At 42.5% G+C, this 17,589-nt stretch overlaps 1 protein-coding gene across 1 annotated transcript in view; it reads left to right on the top strand.

Annotated features, from left to right (window-relative positions):
* The window catches only part of ahr1b (aryl hydrocarbon receptor 1b), a 59,795-nt gene extending 42,760 nt beyond the window's left edge, over nt 1-17,035 (top strand). Inside the window, exons 7-12 of the mRNA XM_056300939.1 lie at nt 1,284-1,498; nt 2,821-2,930; nt 9,974-10,115; nt 11,663-12,365; nt 12,471-13,250; nt 16,877-17,035. Of these exons, the coding sequence (XP_056156914.1) occupies nt 1,284-1,498; nt 2,821-2,930; nt 9,974-10,115; nt 11,663-12,365; nt 12,471-13,250; nt 16,877-17,035 (2,109 nt within the window). The remainder of the gene's footprint in view (nt 1-1,283; nt 1,499-2,820; nt 2,931-9,973; nt 10,116-11,662; nt 12,366-12,470; nt 13,251-16,876) is intronic.
* The last annotated feature ends 554 nt before the right edge of the window (nt 17,036-17,589 follow it).

Raw genomic sequence — 17,589 nt, 5'->3', positions numbered from 1 at the left:
CCAGAGCACCCGGAGGAAACCCATACAGACACGGGAGGAACATGCAAACTCCACACAGAGGACGACCCGGGATGACCCCCAAGGTTGGACTACCCCGGGGCTCGAACCCAGGACCTTCTTGCTGTGAGGCAACTGTGCCAACCACTGCACCACCGTGCCACCACTAATTGAACATTTTAACCCCATTGTCAGCCTTTGTCAGACAAAACCCTTCATCGTTAAGTGGGTTGAAAAATGGGAGGGGGGGGATCAAAAGGGGAAAAAAATCTGGTTGAATACTTGAGGGAAAGTTTGAAAAAGGAACATCTCAGGAGGGGAAGGGCAGCACCATCACCACCACTGACAGTTTATTAGTTGCTTACAACACAGACATTGTATGAGAGTTTGTGTTGAGTTGTTTCACAGAGTCCAGCCCTCATCACACACAGACAGACTGTGTGTTGCGTTGGCCGGGTCAGACGTCAGATAGCTCTTCATAGACAGAGGGTCTTCAGATGGTTTTAGATGGGGTGATTATTTCCACCAGTTAATGTCTGTGTGTTGATGCAAACATCCGCTCTCCATGTCTTTATATGCATGTTTGCATCAAAAAACAAAACTCTAATTATTCCGTCCCGGTAATGAGTTTTGGTCATATCAGACGATTGCGTTTTGCCATCTCTGAAGAGCTTGTAACTCAGGACTCAAGAGAAACAGACAACAAGTTTTTGAATCTTTGAGGAAAACTGTGTGGTCTTGTGTATTAAGTCTTCTACAAGTGTAACTGTAAATGTGAATATTTTGTGGTAGTGGGCCATGGAAATAACCTATTTATGACTCATAGCACTACTATGTACAGAATCATGACCATCACTCCATATTTCCTTATTCAGTTGTGAATTACTTATGTAGTGATTACCACACAGTATTTTTGATATAATGTTGGATGTTCTGAGCCTTTTGTACTTGAAAACATTTTTATTCTAACGTAAACACATGTACATGGAACACCCATGATTTCACATGTTCTTCAAACTCATCACTACCTACCTTCCTCTTCCTCACTTGGCTGCTATGTTGAAGACATGAAACACTATGCACCGTGTCATTTTTCTGTGAAAACGCCTGTCGGGACAGCAGCCATTAAAATATGCAACTACGAAAGGCTATCGTTGATAGACAGTATGTAAATTTGCATGTAAATCTTCAGGATTGTAGCTTTAATTGGTCCTGATGGGGTTTCATATAATCTCTCCCCTCTTCTTCCAACATCCCCACACCCCATATATATCTCCACTCGCCAGGCAATGAACCTCCAGGGCAGACTGAAGTTTCTCCATGGTCAAACTAGCCACCACAGACAGGCTGCCCGAGACGGGAGCGCCACCCGGCCCCAGCTGGCCCTGTTCGCCATTGCCACGCCGCTCCAGCCGCCTGCCATCCTGGAGATCCGGACCAGGAACATGATCTTCAGAACCAAGCACAAGCTGGACTTCACCCCCATGGCCTGCGACGCAAAGTACACAGATCTGAACCTGAACTCATGTTAAACCTGGGTCAAGTGGTGGTGTAGTGTAGTAATAGAGGCCATATGGCGATTCACACAAAAATGTCAATTATCAAGTTTCTGAGGGTGGTCAGGTGTAGCCTTTTTATGAGAGACAGTAAGTGTAGGGGGGAAAGAGGAAGTTGGATTTTGCAGGTGGTGTAGTACCCCTGTATCTGTTTCTAGACTAAGATTAAATGACTTGCATGTTATCGCCATTTATATGTAAAATCTATACGTTATTTAGGTTTTTATTGAAAAAGACTAATTCATTTTAATGCCGTCCTGTCAGTCATCAGGTGACCATTCGGGGGGTTTAAATGATCGATATTTCATTTCATAATGAAATTAATCAAATACTGATATGTACCGCTCCATGTTTCAAAATGGCGATGGTTTCCTCGAAAGTATTTCCATGTATGTTGATGAAACCTCTGAATTTCCTTAAAAGTCTTGATAATGATCCCTGTAAAGTTTTACTGGCATGCCGGTGTCAGTTTTTCACAGGTCAATTTAGATCTCGCGTTAAGAGACAACCTCAAATCATTATTTTTGTTTGTTTTAAGCTACTGTGGGCAACAGCTTGGTGGGGTTTACCGTATAGGCCAATACAAAGAATGCATGAAAGTTTTAACAACCGCGGAAAGAATTTTGAAATATGATTGACATAGTTTGTTTTTTTTTTTTGACAACTCGCAACGATTGATATTGATGTGATGTGGTAAACCCCACCCACAGTTGTCCCTGTGGATTAAAACGAACGAACAAAAAACAGCAGCATTTGATCCCAGATTGATTATTCAGTTCTCGTCTACCATTATATTATATGTAACTATTTAAAACTCGTTTTATATGTGGGGAAATTGGTTTATTCTAGGCAAGGCAAGTTTATTTCTACAGCACATTTCATACACAAAGCCAATCTAAAGTGTTTTACATAAAGGCAACAAGGGGCATTGAAAAGAGATACAGAACAAGATAAAAAAGATTAAGCTACAATGTTAAAAAAATAAGATAGATAAAAGGAGCCGCATATAATTTGAGTAATTATGCAGCATAATGAAAATGGAATAATCAAATAGAAGTGAGGGTTTAGTGAAATGCAATGCTGAACAAGAAAGTTTATAATCTGGAGTTAAATGCACTGGCACTTTGGGCGAATCTAGTCTCTTCAGGTAGTTTGCTCCAGTTGCAAGCTGCATAATGGCTAAAATGGAAAGAGACGATGGTTATTTCATTCTTGTCATGTTCTCTGCTCAGGGTTGTTTTTAATCCAAACTTCTCTGGCTTTGCAGGGGTAAACTGGTGCTGGGTTATACCGAGGCGGAGCTGAGAGTCAGGGGCTCGGGCTACCAGTTCATCCACGCCGCCGACATGTTGTACTGCGCCGAGAATCACATCCGCAGTAAGTCACACCTCCCACTGGTCCATAGGCGGAGCCAAGGGGTGGCCCGGGGTGGCCACGGCCACCGCAGACTAAAGCCCGTCCACCCCTGTGGCCACCCCACACAACACCGCTTTTAAGGCAGAACCTTTTTGCGAAACCATTTCTCTACGACCGTTGTTCCCATATGGACGCATTTTAACAGCGCAACCACCCCCCGTTCAACCACATGCAACCAAGTAGTTCTCTTGGAGTTCTAGCCAGCCACAACCTGCAGCCTGAAGAGAGACGTCTCAGCAGTATAATCACAGGTAAGCTTTCAACAAGTAGAAAGAAGTGTATTCACTATGTTGTAAATGTTTTCTGTTAAGTGTGTGTATCTTGTGGCTGGGATACACGGGTTGAATGAGATGTGATCTCGTAAAGTTTCCTAGCGGTATTTAAGTTATATGCTATAAACAACCTCACTGTGTTAGTTTCCTGGAAAAGGAAATATTCTGTTTGAATAAGCACGTAGCAGTTCCGATATGGTTGTGAAACAGCGACCATTTCAAGCAAGGCTGCCAACTTTCAATGCTGACCTGACGTAAGATAGTTTTGCTCAGTCTTTGTCTATCACATTTTTGGTGAGAAATAGGTAGAAGTCACTAGAATTTCTTTTTCCACACCTCCATGCTAGCATGAGATGGGGCTGAAATGTGTGAAGGTCACACTCAGTGTGTGAGTTGGCAGCCAAATACTAACATGCAAAGTAATGCAAATTAGTAACTTTGCTAGTGCTTCCCATAATGTTAAGGTTGCTATATTTTGATTTTGTATCTGTCAGGCAAAATGAAGAGAAGGATAACGTCCTACTTTGGTCAGTCTGGTAAGAAGCCAAGTAATGAGAGAGGGGAGAGTGGTGCGGAGAAGGAGACGCAGGATGACAGTAAGACAGAGTCAGACAATAAAGCCAGGCTCAGACTACAGGAGTTCTGGGCCGATTTATCCCGAATTCACCACCCCCAACAATCAGAGGAGAAATCTAGTCTGGGACCTTGGTCAGTACCGATGTTCTGCCCAGATTATCTGGTAACGTGAGGGGTTTATAGATCGAATCGTAAACCTCCCGAACTGCTTGCAGACTCATCTGGGCCACCCCGATATTTTTGAAGCCTGCTTGACATTTAGGATTTAAAATCTGGATGATTATGTCACTACTGTCCAAGTGGGACCACCATAGCCAATGAGAGAGAGAAGTCTTCAAGGAGATGGAGAGGACTTTTGAAATGGGTGACCGCGAAGAAATCCAAAACAGCTGTACAGGTGCATTGGACAGCTGAGATGGAGGAAAGGCTCGTCGATATGTGACATCATCGGCGGTCACTCGGGGTCGAGTATGACCATCCTCCCTCTGGGTCCTCAGGTGGATGTAGAGGCCGATCCTGGAACCACTTAATGGGAGGATGCCTGTGTGTGACAACTTTTGACGTGGAGTGGCTGATGCGCCTGCAGTCACCACACCGTCCTTGGCAGGGGGTGGCCAGAGTCCAATGGCATGGAGAACCAAGACGATTGGGAACCACCCTCTGTTGCAGCCTTCATCCGCCTTCACTGCCATTGTGACCTGGAGACATCCGCTAGTTCTGCCGTTGAGGTCATTGTTGGATCAGACTTCATCTGGAACCTCCCCCTTGACCTGTCCACCTTGGGTGACCCTACCAGGAGCCAAGCTCCAGACAGCATAGCTCTTGGGATCATTGGTACACGCCAGCTTCTCCAACACAGTAAGGTGGCGATCCAGGAGAAGTAATGTGAGAAGAACATGACTGCCTATATAACGTGTCTTTCAAGATATAGTGTAACCGTATGGACAAAGAGATTTTGTTTACATCTCCTTCCCCATGACATCACCTGATGTGATGTGGTGCATTGCTCCCCCTGGTACAATAATATCCTGTAGTGTGTAATGCACCATTATTTTCAAACCTTGTAGTGGGTGCATGTTTGAGATTAGTGAGAAGAACATCTGTGAAGATTCTCCTTACTAGCGTGATGCAACCCAATTTCAAAATCGGTTAGGATTTAAAACTCCTGTAGTCCGATCTAGGCTTAAAGGTGAAGAGCAACCAGTGAGCACTCAAGGAGGTAGACTAACAGGTACAGCACACCACCTGCCTTATGCATTTAGCTACAGTACCTCGAGGATTCTTCCTTAAACAGATGATGTGGGCTATATTTTATAAAGCCAATACAAGTTAAAAAAAAAAAAAACAACTGGCATGATGATGATTTTAACTGATATATCTTTACCAACAGATGATAGACTTACCCATTCAGATGGTGACAGTGATGGCAGCGCACAGCCCCCAAAGTGCGCTCACCAAAGTGGATGTCAAACTAGGTTACAGTATGCCGACAACATGCCACTAGTGACTGCAGTGCTACTGTTTGTGTTGTTTCTGTTTCCCTTAAATGGTGACACGTCAAGAAACCAATTTCAAAAATGTGGTCTGCACTTGTGACATCAAAACATGTTACTGTTGTGTATCTCAATTGACGGATGGAAGACTTCATGTGCATCGGGGGCACAACAATACAGAGTTGGGCCTTCAGTGACGTGCCCCGACCAGAGTGGACCACCAGGTATATGAAGGAGTAAGTTCTGCACGCTCCGTTGTTCCAAGAAAACTAATTTATTGGCAGTGTAGTTTTTGGGAACAATTTAGCATGCAGACCTTACTCCTTCATTCCAGTTTTGCAGTTTTTGTCTTGCACCTTTATAATATTTTTTGGATGTGAGTATACTTGGTTCCTCCACCAGGTGTATGACTCACATTCACACACTCGCATATGGTGAATATAGATATATTGAGTAGAAAAGTTGAAATTACTTATATTTCTTTGTCTTGTTTTAGACATGTCTGGTTCTCGGGCTGAAGCACCAGTCCAGCTCACAGTGTTTTCAAGAGCATGGGGGACAGGCGAAGAAACTTTTAAGAACTCATGGTTTCCCATCCCAAGTGGCTGGAATACTGTCAGTGCAAGGACGCTGTTTACTGTTATGCCTGCAGGCATTTTGGCCTTCCAAACATTGTGAATCAGTTTTCACTTCAGATATTGGCTATAAAAACTGGAAAAACGCGATGTTCAAAGACGGAGGCTTTGCTTCCCATGCCAGGCATTGAAGCACACATCAGTGCTATGTTAGCGTGGACATTTTTTTGAGAAAGAAGGAAAAAAAACAACACATCTCTGATAAATAAACTGTCACAAGAGCACACAAAACAGATGCAGGGAAACCATGATTGTATTAAGTGTAGCTGAAATTTTACCGTCAACTGCGACACAAAACACGGCATAAAGGAGGGGTCATAGAGAGACAATGGATTCAGACTCTGTTTTCCTTTGCATCTATTTATGAATGCAACATTGAAGACCTCAGACATGAATTACACCTGTTAAAAAGAAACCTAGAGAGGAAAATCCAAGCAGGCACCGAGAACCCCTGCAGCAGTTGACCTCGCAAAGTTCATTGAGCTGTATCATGAGGTGTTTCATGAACTCTTTAGATTAGGTAAAATAGCGGTCACCATACCTGTGAGTAAAGCTGCATGTGAAAGGAGCTTTTCAGTACTCAGTCTCATTGAAACTTACTTGAGATCAACCACAGACGATGACAGATTGAGCAACCTGGTTGTTCTGAGTGTGGAGTCCAGACGTCCAAGTCGCTTGACTTAGACGAATTTGTGAATCAGTTTGCCTTAAATCACAGCAACTGCAGAATATGACTTTTGTAAATTTGTTCGACATGTATTATGTGTAATTATCTTAATCATAATTGTTATATTATATATTAAATTATTATTATTGTAATAATTCTTATAATATAATAATTATCTTATGTGTAATTATCTTATGTAATTTGTAATTATCATATAGCTTTATCACCAATTAAAAAAAAGCATAACTTTAACAACGTTCCAGATTTTTTTTTTAATAAAAAAGTGACACAGGAAAAAAAAGCTTATTATATATGAGTCCTCATGATGTACTTCTACATGGCAGTCACTGTTGCCTGCATAAGCAATGATATGAGTGACCGAAAAAATTGACTATTTGGCCTTCAGCGATTTGCCATGCAGAAAAAAAAAATTAACGAGACTTCAGTTTCTGTGCCACCCCAATGTGAGTAATGGTCTCCGCCTGCCCACCCCATCAAGATTGTCTAGCACCACCACTGCACGGGTTTGTCACTGCTTAACATCACGAGGAAAAGCAGAGTAGGATCTAGTCAGTGAATAATTTAGTGTTATTTTACCATGGTAGCTTCCTTTTTTATCATAATTTGTTTTGATTTTGCCCTTAATTGTGCAAGAGTGGAAACACTGCTATGAATCAGTGGAAATTTAACTTTGATTAAAACAGTCTCTATTGTCTATTTTATATCTTATATTATTATTATATACCATTATATAATATATTATTATAATAGTACATTATATTATTGTTATATGTATAATATCTATTATACGGTATTATAATATATTTATATTATTATATTAATATCTATTTGTGTCTATTGTAACAATCGACACACCTACTGTTTTTGTTTTTGTTTTTTTTATCTTGATTAATCTGGAGAGGCCACTTTTTCACCACCATTCTGCTTTACATTCATACAGCCGCATGCATTCATAGTCGGGGATGTCCAGTTCAGCCGTTTGATCAGTTGCCTCACATGACAGCGACTCTGTAACTGCGGATGGGAAAGGGCTGCATGGTTCATTCAATTTCAACAATCGCGTTTTCCTAAACAATTTATCATGGATTCAGATTGGCAACTCTCCAACTGGAGAGTTGCCAATCTGAATATATTTTTATATTGTGTTTATCCATCCATCCATTATCCAAACCGCTTATCCTGCTCTATTTGTGTGTGTGTGTGTGTATATACATGCTTGTTTGTTTATTTGTTTATATTTAGAGTATTTGTAACTACAAATACTCTCGTACTCCTGCTCTTTGGTGCAAAGGTGAAAGACTGAACAGAACCATTTTAAGGTTTAGAATCACACTGGGGGGACTGGGGAGAATAGCATGATCCTCCCACGCGCTACGTCCCCCCTGGCAAAACTCCTCACTGTTCATTCAGGTCCGGGTTCAATAACAGGCGTCGACTGCTTTCTTATATTTCAGCTCAACATTATGTCAATGACAGACACCACAAACAAACAAACAAACACAACTGTGTGTGTGTGTGTGTGTGTGTGTGTGTGTGTGTGTGTGTGTTTGTTTTTAATGGAGGCAGATGAATGGTTGTGCAGAGGATGAGTGTCCTACTTAGCATGTGTACTGGATGACCCTTTTCGTCATAACACCGGCATGCATCACCAGATCTCACCACACACACAAACACACACACATGCACAACACATGCACAGATACTATGTGCAGTCATGCATGCAGAAATGTGATTACACTCATACATTCACAGACAGATACACCCATGTCCATAAACAACCACAATCAGACCACAAGCACTTGTGCTTTTTATATGCAGGAGTACATTTGTCTTAACACACACACATATGCACACACACACATATATACACACAAACACTGCATAATGTTGACCTTTCTCCCCCTCAGAGTCCGTGCCATCAATGGACTATGCGGCGGTTTAGCACAAACTTGGTTATAACGCAGTCTGGCTGCATTAGGACGGCTGGCTTCATGGTTGGAGGGATGACCAGCCAATGAACTGTCGCTCGCTCGTGTCAACGAGGATGCTCCACTTCCTATTCCCATTCATACATCCGCCGCCAACCGTTAGTGTTACCATAAGAAAAGTTGGGTGTTTGCAATGTGACTGAAAGTTCACGTTGGCCAGAGTTTCAACCCATCCTCCTTAAATATGGAGTCTGAAGTTCTCATTTTATTTTAAACGAAAGCCAAAAACGTGGTTATTTTATACATTTCCGTGTCTTTTATAAATTATTTTTATTTTTTAAAAATTATTAAATCACAAAATTATAAATTATTATAATTATAAGTTATTATAAAAATTATTAAAGAATTTATAAAAATAGCTTTTATTAAAATGTTTTCTTTAATCAGCTGCTATTTTCTGGATGCTTTTATGCGTTGCTTTATTCTGCCCTATTTCTATTTCTCCCTTATTTGTAGAAAATTCAGGAAAAAAAGGGAAACCACATTAGAAACAAGTGAAATCATGACATTATTTATGCTTTTATGTCATCTACTGGAGAACAGGATTTTAAGACTCGGCGCTCGATGGAATAACCTGTTACGATGGGTATTTTTCCCGCGTTGCTATATTTGGGAGTTATTTTTATTTAATCCCTCATGTTATGGAGGAGGTTGTACCAAACCCTCTTTGTTTGCTGAAAGGAAAGGAAAGGAAAGCGAACCGTCACACCGAGTGACACAGAATAAAGAAGGTTTCATAACAACGACACGACTAATGGTCAACCCATTTACCCATACAATGCCTTCACAGATCCCAGCGTATCAAGGCGAACACGTCCCTCCATTAGCAGGGGGATGAGAGAGATTTGTCTATAGAAATGAATATGGCCGTTGCTGATATAGGTCACCAGCTGTCACACTGCTTATAAGAGCTTTTAATCAATCAATCGGTCAAACGAACTTTATTTATACGGGACATTTTTTTACATTAAAGTGCAATGCACTTTACATTGATTTAACAAGGTGACTTTTGCGTCACTTTCAGTGGTGCAAGTAGAATGTTAAGGTAGATTGCGCATTAACTTGGGCAGCTGTTGGCTTGATATCTAGATCAACAGGTAGCCAGTGCTTCCTGCAGCAAGCCACCACGCTGGATTGTTTTTCTGCAAGCACGTTTTCCTGTGTGATCGTAGCTGCGTGTTGGGCAACACAGAAGCGTAAGAGTCATGCACACACACACTTCAGCATTGAGCATCGGGGCCTTCCTCGCGGGAGGACGCGTGACCGAGCGAACGTGTCGTGAGCGTTTGTGTGCACAACATGGCTGACAGAATGTACACGATGGTGACACGGCTCTCCTGTTTTGCTTCCAGTGATAAAGACGGGAGAGAGCGGACTCACCGTTTTCAGGCTGCTCACCAAGGACAACCAGTGGAAGTGGGTCCAGGCCAACGCCAGGCTCGTCTACAAGAACGGCAAGCCGGACTACATCATCGCCACCCAGAGGCCCCTCTTGTAAGTGCAGCCCCTCAATCACTGGACTGGAAACCCGGCTCAGAAATAGAAACAGAGAAAAGAGTAAATGACCCTGAAACCAGCCTTTTTTCCTTGGCTTTGTGCATTCCTGCTTTCACGTCACTAATGTTTGCTGTGACATCAGCAAATTGTCTCTGTAGGAATTTGGTTTTGAAATGTGAAAGTGAAGCTGAAGGGGTTATTCTAGGATTCACAGCATCACATTTACGAAAGCATAACAAATACAGTGTACACTCAGGGTCTGGTACTTGATTATTGTCACTAAGAGGGCTTTGGTGTTGTCGCACCCAAATAAGGGAGATATCTGTAATGTTTGCTTTACATAATTTTTTTGGCTTTATTTGACGATTAAAGTAGAGAGTGAGAGGATGTGCTACAAGGGTCATGATCTGGGTGTGATCCCAGGATGTTATTCGTAGGCCTGAACCAGCAAGGTGCACGCTTAGCTGGTTAAACTGCCAGGAAACCACGAACCCAAAGTCTCGAAAGTATTTAGAAAGGCTCATTTGAATGCAGTGCAGTTGCTCAGATTTTAGACCAGAGTACTGTGCCATTATTTTCTCTAATGTCAAAGCAAATGAATGAGTAAATAGATTTTTGTGATAATGACATGATGCTGATAATCAGAAATCCACAGAAAAACTGAATATTGAACGATCAAGGCACTCTGAACCTAAAACATGTCGGTTGGTTGTTATCTCGCAAAAGTGTGATGGCTGGGACTTGAACATACTTTTAACAACCTCAAGTTGATTTAAAGAGAGAAACGTATTAAAACATCTAAAGGAACATTGTTCTTAAAACATGCTGACTTTCTTGTATTCATTGTATTTATTTTTTATTTACTGTGTATTCGTTTCTTTAAAGGGACAGTTCAGCCCAAAATTAAAAATACATGTTTTTCCTCTTACCTGTAGTGCTATTTATCCATCTAGATCATTTTGGTATGAGTTGCCGAGTTTTGCAGATAGCGGCCGTAGAGATGTAATACAATGGAACTGGATGGCACTCGGCTTGTCTAGCTTAAAAAACTCAAAATGACATTTGAAAACCTCAACAGCAATGTCTCTGCTGAACTCGTGACCCGGTTACTCCAGATAATCAACGGACCTTGTTGTGAGCAGTTTCATGGAGGAACTATTTTCTTAGACCTAACAACACTTAGGTCTGAGGATTATCTTACGTGACCAGGTCGTGATTTGTGGAAAGAGACATTACTGTTGAGTTTTTCAGATGTGTTGTTTTGGCGCTTTGAGCAACGCAAGCCGAGTGTCATCTAGTTCCATGATATTCGAGAGAATGCAGACATCTCTATGGCCGATATCTCCAAAGCTAGGAAACTCACACCAAAACAATCTCGGTGGATAAATGGCACTACAAGTAAGAGGAAAAACATGTATTTTTGATTTTGGGGTGAACTGTCCCTTTAAACTCTTTTATTGACAAACGTTTTCTATCTTTGTTTTCTTTTCTCTATCATTTTTACTTGCATAAATTAATAAACTGTAAATGGCTCCCTCCCTCAGGGAGGAGGAAGGAGGGGAGCACCTGAGGAAGCGCTCCATGCACCTCCCCTTCACCTTCGCTACTGGGGAGGCACTCCTGTACCACACCAGCTACCCCCTGCACGGCTTCCCTGATTCCTCGCAGGGCAAGTCCAAGGGCGGCAACACCAAGAAGTCCAGACTGGACAGGAGCTCCAAGGATGAGCTGGACCCCAACTCCCTCCTGGGGGCACTGATGAGTCAGGATGAGTCTGTGTATGTGTGCCAGGCGGACACTGAGCCCAAGGCGTCATACCACGGCAGCCTCTTCAGTGAGCAGCAGCAGCGGGAGAGTGATGGTTTTGGGGGTTCGCTGGGAGGCAGCAGCTGGAACACAGTGGCTAATGGGCTGACGGTGGAACAACACAGTGAACCTTCCAGTTATGACCCCCTGCTGTCCACGCTGGACTCTCTGTCTCTGGAGGAGGATGTGACGTGCTCTAACAGTGAACTCTTCAGCGCTCTGGAGAACCTAGGTCTGAATGCAGAGGACCTAGAGCTCCTGCTGCTGGATGAGAGGATGATCAAAGTCGAACTGGACCAGAGCCACATCCCCACGCTTAGCGACCTTCTCACCAACAATGAAATCCTTTCTTATATCCAAGACTCGCTAGAGAATGAAATGGAAGGAGAGGAGCCATGGGATAGACCGGAATCTGGACTTGTGCCCCAACCACACACCCCAGTCTCTGCACAGGATAACACCAAGGATAACACCCACCAAACAAAGGATGACTCCATACCATCCCCCAACCAGTCACTCTCTCAAACCCAAACCACTCATAGGCAGCCCAGGCACCCCCCTATCACCCATCTCTCACAGCAGATGCAGCAGCACATTGATGGAGCCCAGTTAGTGGAGGCTTCACCTTGGGCTCCTCAATCTGAAGGGAGAATTACATCTCCTCCCCAGCCATGTGTAGCGGACACCAACTCGTTGACCGAAGTTCACAATGGTCAAAGTGTGGAAAACATCAGCCTCCACCCAATTCACCCACAGACTGTACTCAGTGTCTCTCAGTTGAATGGGGAGCATAAACACCTCAACCATCTTCTGCAATCTAACCAGCCGTGGCAGGTTGCACAGGACCACCTTCTGGTCCATCTTCAGGGTTATTCTCAAATCAAACAGACAGACAGCGAATTGAACGGAGCCCACACCCCAACTCCCTGGCCGGGCCGCCACGACCAGCTGGATCCAACAACAAATGGAGCCTACCTCACACACGGACATACCAACTTCACACAATCTGATGGCCACACAGATTACAATATGGCTGACATAGTAAACACAGATGCCACAGCGATGAACAGTGTGCCAATACCAGAGATTTGTCACTCCCAAGGAGCGGTGTCAGCCACCCAGTCCTATCAACTACCAGGCCACCAACAGGAACACCAGCAGCAAACTCAGTTTCCAGCGTCCTGTTTGCCTCAGTGCCCCATGCAGAACCCCGCTGTAAACCTGGACCAGTTACTGTCCCTGTCCCAGCCACAGAACTGCCTGCCATCTCTTGAGGCCTACAGCGTGTTTAATACTACCATTACCCACGAGACTGCTCGCACCAAGGTAAGAAATTTGACAAGGAATTACTTTGCTGACTATTAGACTTTCAGTGTTTTGGAGCAGACTTTGTTGTGCAAGTGGTTGGGTTTTTTTTTCCCTTTCGTGTTTTTATTTCATTTAGGATCCTGCTGGGGGATTTTTGTACAGTATTTGAAAACAAATGGGTTCAAATAGGACAGCACCAACCCATCTGTCTTTTTTTTTCCTCCATCTGTCTGTCTCTTTCTATTGTTTTTTTTTTTTTAGAAACCTGTGCTGTCGGCAGGCTTGGCATACAACACAGGGAATTTGTATGCCAGTGTGTCCTAGACAGAGTTAATCTGCATTTGCAGGTTCTCCACCTGCAAATGCAATCTTTATTAAATATCAAGAACTGCTCATAATAACAGTCCTTTGGATGATCTGTGGGATGATAAGAGCACAGGGTTCTTGTTTTACATTTATTGCCCCCACCTGTCCCCCTCTTCAGCATGTTTGATCAGCTGAACATCCAATCAACATCGCTTCTCCAAGAGGGGGACAATCACCTAAAGTGAAACAAGGAATCCAAAAATGAAAATTGACGTATCAGAAATCAGAAGCAGAAACACTTTGTCATTTCATTTCATGCTCTTGTGCACAGGAAATGAAACGAAACATCGTTTCCCCCAGCCCACAGCAGTGCAACACAAAGACAAAAACTACCACTGTCTGAGAGAGCGGACACCAGGATGACTGTCGGAACTGCCGGTCTGCATGGGCTAGCAGTTAGCTTAGCCTGCCTTGCTTCCGTGTCCTGTCAGACCGCCCTCGGTGTTTCCTCTTCGAGCACAGCTCCGTTATCAACTGAAATTAATTATTTTATTGTGATACATTGCCCAGCCCTAGATGGTGCTAAGTCATTGATAAAAGTAGCACAACTTAATTTTTGGATAATGCCACTAGTCTTCCCATTGGTTACATCTATTAATAGAATATTAATAGGTGTAACCATTGGGATGTGGTGAGATTGTTTCTACTTTTTAATTGAGTAGAACTGTTTTCTTGGCAAGTGTTAAGGCCATCAAAACGGGTTGCTGGTGTGGGTGGTGGGTCGACCGAGGAGAGATCTCCAAGAAGACAAACCCACGGGCACACTGGGATGCTGTAGCCCAGGAGAGAGGATGTTTTCTTAATTATGTTGGTCCAGAATGTTTGCATAGGTGGGCAGAGCCAAATGGCGTGGAAGTAATCATCCTGTGGTATTGGGTGTACAATGTTAGCAAGTGTTTTTGTCTAGGAATCCCATTTTGAACATCTGGCGTTGGGTGATATGTGCCCTATGTAAGATCTCTGTATTGTTCTTTCTTTCAATGACTAATGGTCGCTCCACCTAGAGCCTTTGGTGAATCCCATGACCTTCTGTCAGTCCTATTCTATCTTACTTGGAAAAAAAATGCTTAAAAATTACTAAAGCTGTCAAGTTCCCTTACAATTAGTTACTTGGAGCTGTTACATGTAGGGTCTAGTATAATCAAGAGAGAATTGTCTCAAGCCTGTGTTGTCTTCAAATTTCAGTAAATATATATCTATAAATTAAAAAAAAAACCATCAACAAATTTTAGTCTTGCTGATAAACAGGCAGACAAACACAAGCAAAAATATTACTTTTCCAGAGGTAAAAAGACTAAGAAAGTGTCCTCTTGTGGTTCCCCAGGATATGGTGTCTAGCCCTTTGGAGCCACTGGAGGCAAAGGTTACAGTAATGAATAGAATAAGGTCAAAGCACTAATGACTGAACCCAGCAGGCATTCATTCATCCTCTCTCTATTCAGGCTCCACTGTGTTATCCTTCGGGGTCAGTAAGTGACACTCAAAAAAATACTGGCTGTTTGGCCAGTCAAGCATGAGCTGTGTTGACCTACAATTGGACAGTCATCATTACCTAATGCTGTGAACTCTGGGTGGGGGGTGGAGAGGGGAGTTGGAAGTGGGCTCCCAGCAAGGCATCTTTTAGCTTAGACAGAAACTAGGCTCTCTTTTGGTTCAAGGGCTGTTAATTGGGTTATGTTTTCTCTGATTTTGACCTTCTAGAGAATAAGATAAAGGTGTTTTCATGACTGTTTCTTAAGTCGGTGTAAAGCCTTTATTGGCTTATGGCTGTATTATTAGTCTGCATGTAAACATAACCAGTGTAGCAGTAGAGAATTAATCCATGTTGGTTAGATTTTGACTGAAGGTGTTGACCTGTCTGTCTCTACAGGGGGTTCAGTGCTGGGTGTGCTTATGTGAATCTAATCTAGTTAGACTCACTGAGCAGGATTAGAAAGAGAGTGATGTAAGTTGTCACAACACAGGATCCTCCTTACTTCCTCCCTCCCTCCCTCCCTCCCTTCTTTCTCACTCTTCCACAGTCTGTTTCTCACTTTTTCCCATCTAGCAAACTAAAGTTTCAGGTTATGATTTTCCTAATTTTGGAAGCAAAATATTTCATATACAAGTAGGCATAAATATAATGGAAAACTAAACAAGCTAAGAGATTGTACCTCAGTTTTTGCAATGGTGAGAGCAAGAATCTAGACTGATTTCTGTTTTTATAAAACAATGATGTTTACAGGTTCATTGGGTAAAAGGCTTTATAAATATGTTACTTACACAGTTAAGTCAAGAGCTGGTATTTACATTTTCTCATTTAGCAGATGCTTTTATCCAAAGCAGCTTGACAGTCGGCAGTCAGTAGGTATATCCACATGTGAACCTACAGGCATTTTCTAGCACTGCACAGAGATGATATTATGGCCATGGGTGTATGTCATGTCAAGTGCAACTAGTGTAATTGCACAACAAGTAGATCACTGATAGTGAGCCAAGTATTGGTGGATCACAAATCAAATGGACACCATCAGAACATCAGTGTCACAGTCATGCTTAGAGACCATCGGTAGATTAAGATAGGCCTGTTAAAGGAAAGTTTTTCACCTTTTTTTTCTCCACCTTTTTTAATGAGATAAGAAAATATGGTGGGACACTGTATTCCTCTATTCTGGGCCAGGTTAGAGAGGTTCAGCTCTTTGGCAGTGGGTTTAGCCATCCAGAGGCAGAATGAAGAGGGAAAGCATGAGTGTACATATTAATATGGGTTTTCAGGTAAGTTGGGGCAGTTCCTTAAACTGGCCGGAAAGCCAAAATCAAGGTTTTGAACTTTATGCAGATAGCAACCAGGAGCCATGGGTGTTTATAAATGTTTTTAAGTCAAATTGTGTGAGTTCGTTTGAATATTTATATTCATTTACTTATTTTTAAAACTCCATTCCTTTTCTCTCCCTATCTTGCTCAGTCTTTTCAGTTTCTCTCTCTCTTTCTCACTCTTTCCTCCTTCCTCTCTCCCTTTGTCTCCTCCTGCTTTCCCCTCCCTTGCTCTTTCACGCCATCATTTTTCTCTCTAATTCACATCTCACAACCCTCCTCCGGACCCCAGTTTAACTCACTGAATGTCTGCTGTTCAGAGCCCGTTGCCTCCCAAGACCTGCTTTAGGTGATAAGGGTCAATAGCAACTCGCAAAATACAGATAATAGTTTGGTACAATATCTCTATTCTTTTACTTCACATTGTTAGTGGTACGCACAATTATAGCATCTGATGTAACCAATTTGACCTGTTTGTTTTCTAGCTGGAAAATGGCTGCATATTAAGTACCACCAATGCAGCCTACCTGAAGAGCTGCCTGATGCCCAATGGAAATGGGATGGCAACAGATGACTTCCCTATCTCGTGCCCCGAAGGCCTGCCTGCTCTTCAGGACCCACAGGAAACAGGATTTTATCTATGATGGGAGATTCTCTGTCAGATAGGACTGTCTCTGAGTATGAGAAAGGCCCAGGAATAGTAAGTAAAGTGATAAAGAAATCAAAACACTCTTCCAGAAAGGCAAACTTCCTCTCAGTATTAGATAGCTAAAAGTAAAAGAGTGGGGGAAAAAGCAACATTTAAAAGAAAAATCTTTGCCAGAAAGGCTAAGTAGGAATATGAGGACAGGGGACAAAACGGAGATTAAAAACTACAGGATGGTACTCTGTTTAACACTCAGTGGAGAAACATACAGTATGTTTCAGAGATCTGTAACCTGTATTTTACAGACTGTTACATACAGACCGCTCTGTTCAGACTGTGTTATTTACTGTTAGACAGATGTTTCACCTCCATGAAAATGTATGCTAGGCTGGGGTTTTTTTCTCCCTAGTAGAAACGAATCACCCTGTTTGACCTGAACATGCACTGTAAGAGTTCTGAATGCTGAAAAAGCGACATCAGTTGGGCCATCGCCACACTGGCAAGTCAGCATCGATTTATGGTGCAAGAGATTCATCACATTTTTTGTGGAAC

Source organism: Lampris incognitus, chromosome 21 (assembly GCF_029633865.1).
Source record: "Lampris incognitus isolate fLamInc1 chromosome 21, fLamInc1.hap2, whole genome shotgun sequence".
Classification (NCBI taxonomy): Eukaryota; Metazoa; Chordata; class Actinopteri; order Lampriformes; family Lampridae; genus Lampris; species Lampris incognitus.
This window is presented reverse-complemented; position numbering and strand designations above follow the sequence as displayed.